General features: G+C 39.3%; 1 protein-coding gene across 1 annotated transcript; it reads left to right on the plus strand.

Annotated features, from left to right (window-relative positions):
- The first annotated feature begins 673 nt into the window (after positions 1–673).
- LOC119797549 (gap junction alpha-3 protein-like) lies at positions 674–6,890 on the plus strand. The gene is made up of 2 exons (XM_038306668.1): positions 674–937; positions 4,606–6,890. Exon 2 carries the CDS (start codon positions 4,641–4,643, stop codon positions 5,709–5,711), a length of 1,071 nt encoding a protein of 356 aa, XP_038162596.1. The 5' UTR covers positions 674–937; positions 4,606–4,640; the 3' UTR covers positions 5,712–6,890.
- The last annotated feature ends 915 nt before the right edge of the window (positions 6,891–7,805 follow it).

The raw sequence follows: 7,805 nt of genomic DNA on the forward strand, positions 1-7,805 counted from the left end.
CCGCATACAGGGCTCCAAAACTGATTTAAGTCCTGTGATCCCCTCTTAAACAAAATACTATACTCTAGTTTAAACTAATTTAAACACAGAACCATCTGAAAAATGTTCTGAAAGATAATAAACTTCCATCGGCTCTGCATAAGATCAAAGAGCATTTAGCAGTGGTGATTAAACCAGCGAGCATTAATAAAACCACTAAGACTCTAATTGCTTCATATTCTTCCTTGTTAAAGAATAAAAGCTCCATAACAAAGGTGAATAAATATTGACTCGCTATGTAAAATGTTAACTTCCTGATTAAACTGACGTCATGGCATTCCTCAGTGGGTCACGTGACTGAATGAGGAATATAGTGTCGTCTGCTATGTCAATGAATTATTTTATGCTATAAACAGCAAAATGCTGGAAATTTGATCACTTGTAATGTATTTAATTTTGTACATATTATCAAATGAGAAATTTGAACTTTAAACTAACAACTTTTGTGAGGTGCTATATCTAAAAGCATCAAATGTAAGCCAGCCCTTTGCAACATTCCTCAACACCATCAGCAGTTGGTTCATTTTTTAAGTTCTCAGAGTTCGTCCAAGGAGCCTGGGGTCAGATCACCAGAGGAGCAGCATCACAGCCACTCCCCGCATCGTGGATTATATTTAGAGCACAGTAAGCCGTCAGCTCAGTCTGCATCCTGACTGGACCCTCCAACTGCCACTCAGCCCAGAGAAACTCCTCTTGAGAAGACGGCTCTGAGACGCTTCTGCACATTGGAAAAGTTTCTTCTCTGTAACGCCTCTCAAAAAGAGGATTTGGTAAAATCCCAATAATAGGGAGACAACCAAGCAGTTCTATAGAGTGGAAAGTGTTTCCTCCAGTATGGTCCCCCTGTGAGCTGAAGAGTCGTATTCACTTTAGGGCTGAAGGAAATGAACCTTATCAGGTAGGTCTTCTCTCATGTAGGTAATCCTCTCTGATGGAAACGTTATTCTTTATCACTATCTGTATCTTCCCTGCAAGGATTTAAAGTGTGGCTGGGTTTTGGTTTCATCTGTCTCCTGATTTCTGCCACATAGTGCGTATTCTAAACAGGTACTCAGATCTCCATGTGTTTCCTGATGTGTCTCACTTTTAAATGACAAGTGCAACTATTTTTAAAAGAGTTCGTGTGGCTCAGTTAGACTAACTGTCACAAGATCCCCGGTGAGGCCAGCAGTCTCACCAAGAGCGCTTCGGGGGCTTTCACTCACACAGTGAGTTTGTCCAGGATGTTCCCACCAGCAGGCATGAAGGGATACCACATCGCAGAAAAGAAATGTCAGCTTCATGGTCCATTCGCAGCTTAACTGGCATGCCTGTGTACGGCCTTTCTGATGCCTAACTGTCTTCAGCATAGGGACGAATCTGCAGACCAGCATGAACAAATGCTGCCTTTTTACTCTGAAACAAGTCATGTTCTGATTTGAAAGGCAGTCCTAAACATTATAGAGAAACGTAATAATCAGATTATAACGTCAGATGTGTTCATTATGTCGCTGACAAAAAACAGAGGTAACCAGAAAAGCAGAAGAACAAATGGATTCAGATTATTTCAGTAAAGTGCAAATATGAAAGACATCATTTTAGATGCTTTGATGGGACAGCTGATACTTTAGCATAACTGGTTGGTTTACTGGGTGCATGGTGAAGATAAAAAGCTCCATTAACCAGAAGCGCTATCCTAGTTTCCCAAATTTACTCTTAAAAGTGTTTTTATTGTTCATATTTTAAAAACTTTAAATCTTTTTAGTCCGAGTAGTTTTGTTGTGTACATCTTCACTGCGGCGTCAAAACCAGAATGTTTCCAGAAACTTCTGACAGAAATTGTGAATAGTACGGAGAACATTTTGTTCCTTTATTGTTTTAAGGAAAGAAAATGAAAAAAAAAAAAAAACATTTAATAAAAAAAGCTTTGAGAGTAACTTTGCTATTTTTTCCCCAAATTCTTTTTTATTTGTTAATATTTTCCACAGATTTTACATTTTCAACTTTATTTTTTTTATTGCATTCATTTCAAATTGCGTTAATAGATCACGTTCTCTTAACCTCAATCCCAGTACATGGAAATGCATCTTTGTTTCTAACTCCAGAAGAAAGCCCACCCTGAGAAGTGGAGATGATGTGATCTGTCAACCGCAATTTGAGGAGAATAAAAACCTTGTTAGTTTGAAAGTTTGAAAAATAAAATTAATATAGAATTATAGAAAAACAAAACAATTATAACTTGACAAAATGAAACATGAGAAACAAAGATTCAAAATAACTTCATGAGTTACTTTACAACTTTTTCGATGTTTCATTTCTAGATTGTATTTTTTTAGCGTTCCATTTACAAACATGCTCTTTGCTTAAAACAATAATAGAATAAAATTCCATCCATAGAAGAATCTATTGCGGCCATCTAAACAACATTGCAATAGAATGAATGTAAAATGGGAAAAATATTAATTCAAAAGCTGGTATTTTTTTCAGCAAGAAAACAAAAATAGATGATCATCCAACAGAGTTTTGATATTTTCAATTATAAAAGTCACTCTTGTTTAGTTTAGTTTGTTAGAAAACTAAACAATTTTATAGCATAAAGTAAAAGTGTGGTTAGAAAAACCAAACCAACTAAATTAGAAAATGTACAAATACAGAATATGAATAACTTTTAAATAGAGCCAATAGGAAACGTGTTGCTCATGTGTTGCTCAATCTCCTTTCTTAAAATCAGTTTGGGCATCATGTGTTTTTGAGTCACTTCTGAGGGTCCATCCGTAGCAAGAGATAAGCTAAAATGAGACAATTATAAGAGAATATGTGAACCCAAAGAGTTCTGATAACGGAGACAGTGCCTCTGAGTGAGAATATCAAATTGAGACAAAGGAAATCGGCTCAGTGCGTCTCATTTTCTCTTAACTGAGATCAGGAAAGGAGATGGCTCACATAAAAAAGTAAAAACTTACTGCCAAGTATTAAAATTAACTTAAGAAAAGATAAAATATTTTCCAAAATCCTGCAATATGGACGGTAAAAAGTATAATGAGGAAGAAGCTTTTATGAGATAAAAAGAAAATATTTAACAATATTTCACAGAAAAATAGCAGCGTGATGCTTTAAAGATGGAGATTTTTAGTCTGTGAAATAAAGAATTTCTTAAAAAGTTTTAAAATCATAAAAGTCGATAAATCCACTATCAAATCTTTCACTGTATATACAAATGTTCAAGTTCACAAAATGTTGATCTATATATTTAGTAATTCTAGTTTAGAATAAAGGAGTACTGAGAGCTTCTGTTTCAGAATCACTTGCTGATTTAAAATAGAACCTCTAAAGTAGCAGCACTTTATTAAGCTGTGACATAAATGTGTGAGCCCAAACAATCATTTCATTTGTTCAATGAGGATAAATTAGACTTTAGAACGATGGCAAGGAAATAGTTATAAACAGAAGTGATCAATTTTCTGATTTATACATTTAGATGCAGAAAGAAGACAACTGCTGTGTTTTAATACTGACGTGATCTCTATGTAAATATTATCCTTATATTATCCCAATGTAGAGGCTCTTGAGAGAGAACCAATCAGATTAGGGTGAGATGGAGAGAAAGAAAGAAAGAAAGAAAGGAGAAAAAAAAACCTGAAAATACAGAATAACTAGAAACAAATGACAGGGAAAAAACAAAATACCAACCACAGCAAAAGAGGAAGCATCCCATAGACAAACTTTTACAAACATAGAAAGCAAAATCTATAGAAGATAGAAAATCATGGCTGACCCAGGATAAAGAAATGCTTTTCAGAGGTTTGTGGTTGGCTTTTTAAAAAGTCATTCTAATTTTTGCTTCTTATAGGACTGCTAAATCATTAATCTTCTGCTCTCCTGGACCAGATGCTAAGGAACTTAAATAGAGTAACTAGCCCCATTTACACTACTCTCATAAATCCGATGTGTGCCGAGCTTGGATCAGTTAACCATGCTGAGCTTGGTTCCTTAAAACCATTTATACACCACTCTAGCATGGTCCTCACCGCCTAGTGGCGATCTACGGTACTATTGCTCTCTAGAGGTAAACAAGCAAACCAACATGGCGGCGGCCGTAACATTCAGGAAGTTTGCGGAGAGGCAGCCTTTGGGGAATTTACTTGATAGAATCGGCTTTTGGGAAGTGGATACAACAAACAATAGTCTAATCAGGGCTTACAGATGCAGGAAACAATGGCCGATGTTGAGGTACATCACACTGCTAAGCAGAATCATCACTGGAAATTATGTGGCACGATAGGGAAGCTGGTATTTTTATGAATGTCTGAAGTTTCATGATTACGGAGGCTAACTGTAAGGAGATGAACCACGCCGAGCCCCATCAATGAACTAGTGCCATGTTAGTGCGGTTCAGTTGTGTCTGGCGCGGTCCTGTTCAGTTGTACATGCCGTTTACCCTTAACTGTTATCTCGGTTACTGTGCTAGGATTGAGCTCGGCACGGTTTCAAAAGTGTAGTGTAACTTGGGCTATAGACTGTATTTTTCTTTTAGAAACTCAGAAACTACTTGATCTTTGCTGAATTTTTACATTTTTTTTTTTGCAGGTTTGTCCCCTGATTTTGGTGATTAGTTGGCAGACATGGCAGACTGGAACTTGTTAGGGAAGCTGCTGGAAAGTGCCCAGGAACACTCCACCGTTGTTGGCAAGGTCTGGCTGACGGTGCTGTTCATCTTCCGCATCCTGGTGCTTGGAGCAGCCGCGGAGAAGGTGTGGGGAGACGAGCAGTCTGGGTTCACATGTGACACCAAGCAGCCCGGTTGTCAGAACGTCTGCTATGACAAGACCTTCCCCATATCTCACATCCGCTTCTGGGTGATGCAGATCATCTTTGTCTCTACGCCTACTCTTATTTATCTGGGCCACATCCTTCATCTGGTACGCATGGAGGAAAAGGAGAAGGAGAAACTCAAGGACCTTGATATCAAGAATGAAAAACAGCAGCAGTTAATCAGCTATAAGCCCAAAAAAGCCTCAGTTAAAGACAACCAGGGCCATGTGCGATTGCATGGTGCTCTGCTGCGAACGTATGTCTTCAACATTATCTTCAAGACTCTCTTTGAAGTGGCGTTCATTGTAGCTCAGTACTTCCTGTACGGATTTGAGCTGAAGCCAATGTACACCTGTGACCGCTGGCCCTGCCCTAACATGGTGAACTGCTACATCTCTCGACCCACAGAGAAGACGGTTTTCATCCTTTTCATGCTGGCAGTAGCTTCAGTATCCCTACTCCTCAATCTGGTGGAAATGTACCATTTAGGTTTCAAAAACTGCCACCAAGGTCTTCGCTACAGACGGTCAAAGAAGGAAAGAGAAGCTACCAAGGCCCTGACTGAGGGGGTCATACCTTTCGCCCCAAACTACACCTACTTCACAGGCCACTCTACTGTGGCCGAGCCTTTTCCGGCAGACTCCAAGTACCGCACAGCAGAGCCAGACTCCGCTTACAGCCCCTACAACAGCAAAGCAGTTTACAAGCAGAACAGAGACAACTTGGCCGTGGAGAGAAAAGGCAGATCAGAGGTAGACGATTCAGAGAAAGCGAAAACATCCAGTCCTGTTACTGAGACTCCTGTTGAAAGCCAACGTAGAAACAGTCAGTCAAGCAAGCACAGCAACAACAAGGGCAGGATGGACGACCTCAAGATCTAAGAAGTTCGTCTTCAGTCCAGAGCTCAGGGACGACGGGAAAAAGCCATTGCAGCATATAAAAACATATCCATCTGAGTTCCACAGATTTAACCATTGTAGTAAACAGTATCAACAGTATCAAAAGGCTTAGACAAAGCAGGCTAAAAAATGACATGTTGTCTTCCATTAAAGAAACAGAAATAATCTTCAAGCCCACACACCAGTAATTCAAAATGTCACTAAATCAGAGTGGATTAACTGTTTCAGTGACACAGAGATCAGACACAACGCCCACAGTGCCTCAAAAAAGTCTTGACCTTGTCATATTTTGTCACATTACACCACAACTTTAATATTTTCCAACTGATTAAAGCGATAGACAAATAATTAGTGCATCAATCTCAAAGGATCAGAAGAACTAGTTAAGCTTCTTTAATATTTTTTTGCTTTTAGTCCCGTGACTCAGTACTTTAAAGAAAACCCCTTAGTTGTTGGGGGTTGGGGGATACCTGAAGCAGCTTTCTAAATAGTGAAGCCGCAATGGTTTTACTGCAATCACGGTGTGTTTAGGGTTTAGGGTTTAGGTGGTTTGCCTGTGTTGGTTGGTTTTATCTGTTTTATCTGTGATCCATGTTTGCTCTGTCTGCTATGTGGGCAATGCTAACCTGGGCTTCTGGTGATTTCATTTGAAATATTGTCTATTTTTATTGCTCAAACACAGTCAACAATGGGCCCTTGGTTTGCCTCTGTGGTCAATGACTTCCTTGGACTCATAGTTTAGGGATGGCACTGTTTCCGGGACGTTTTCCAGCTGCTAGACTCTTTATGAGCTCGGATGATGGGGTATTGCTTTATAAGCTCACCCTGCTTTGAACATCTCTCTACTTTATCCCTGATCCCACCTGATCTGTGTGCTGCTTCATAATTGGTTACATGTTCAGGGTCATCCTCAAGTTATCTACATGCACAGATATTAAATCCCTGAAAATACTCATTGGATCTCTTTTACTCTTTGTGCCACTTCTGGAGGCAGTAATGTGGGCTCACTACAGATACTTTTTGTTAGTAAATCACAAAAACCCCCAATAAAACAGAGATAATAGAGTGTATTTGCTGGAGTGGATGATATTGAGTCAGATACCTCAGAGAAAGTATGCGGTGTGTCTGTTTACATTAAAACAGTGGCTGGTTTAAATGCTATTTTTGCTTTTAAGAGCATTCTGTTATTGCCTTGTTTTTCCTCAAACACATTAAAGGATGTTTCTCTGCTTTTTTAAAAATGTTTCCCAGAGGTGTGAACTCAAGTTCTGTGGCTTAGAATTTAAAGAGTTCCAATTTTAATCACTTTAGACCCAACTTGATGAAAAGCAGACCTTCACACCAAGCCGACTTCATTTTGACTGGAAATTATCCGATAAAAACAAACAGAAACACTTTAATTTCACAATAATTCCTCATGAGTTCAGCACCCTAAACAAGCTGCATATACTGAGCTGCTTATTATCTGTGTTTTACGATGACAGTAGAGATTTCCACGGTGACAGAGAGCTGCTGCCGTTGAGCTGTCTGGGAGGTGTGGGCAGAGTGGGTGAAGATAAAGGTCTAGTTCAGCACCACCCATTCGACGAATCGGCTCCATGCAGCACAACTCTGCACCAGAATGATAAAGCACTTTCAGCGAGATTTTAAAAGCAGACAGAAGCAGGCGCCTCAGACCGATTTTCAGATATATGTCAGGAGGTTGTGGGCGAGAATGAATGGCTACCAGCAATGGAAACATTTTATGAATAGATTTTAATACATGACGATCTGTAAAATGAAAATCAGCTGCTTAAATGTAAATAAAGGAGAACACGTGAAGTTATATTTGTATTTAAAGCAGGTAGTGCTGAAAAACTCAGATTAAAGGTGCTATAGGAGATCTTGGAAAAACGGTTCCAGCAAACTGTAGTTTGAACATACAAAACCATGCCTCTCCCTTCAGACCACCCCTCAAAACCACGGCTTTAAAACACATGAACGAGCTACAGACAGCATGCTAGAGCAGCATGAGCAGTGCATCGCTGATCTCAAGCGGTCAGGTAGACAGCAGCACTGATGATGCAGAGCACTATG

The sequence above is a fragment of the Cyprinodon tularosa genome, unplaced genomic scaffold (assembly GCF_016077235.1).
Source record: "Cyprinodon tularosa strain WSP-4 unplaced genomic scaffold, ASM1607723v1 ctg589, whole genome shotgun sequence".
NCBI classification, from domain to species: domain Eukaryota; kingdom Metazoa; phylum Chordata; class Actinopteri; order Cyprinodontiformes; family Cyprinodontidae; genus Cyprinodon; species Cyprinodon tularosa.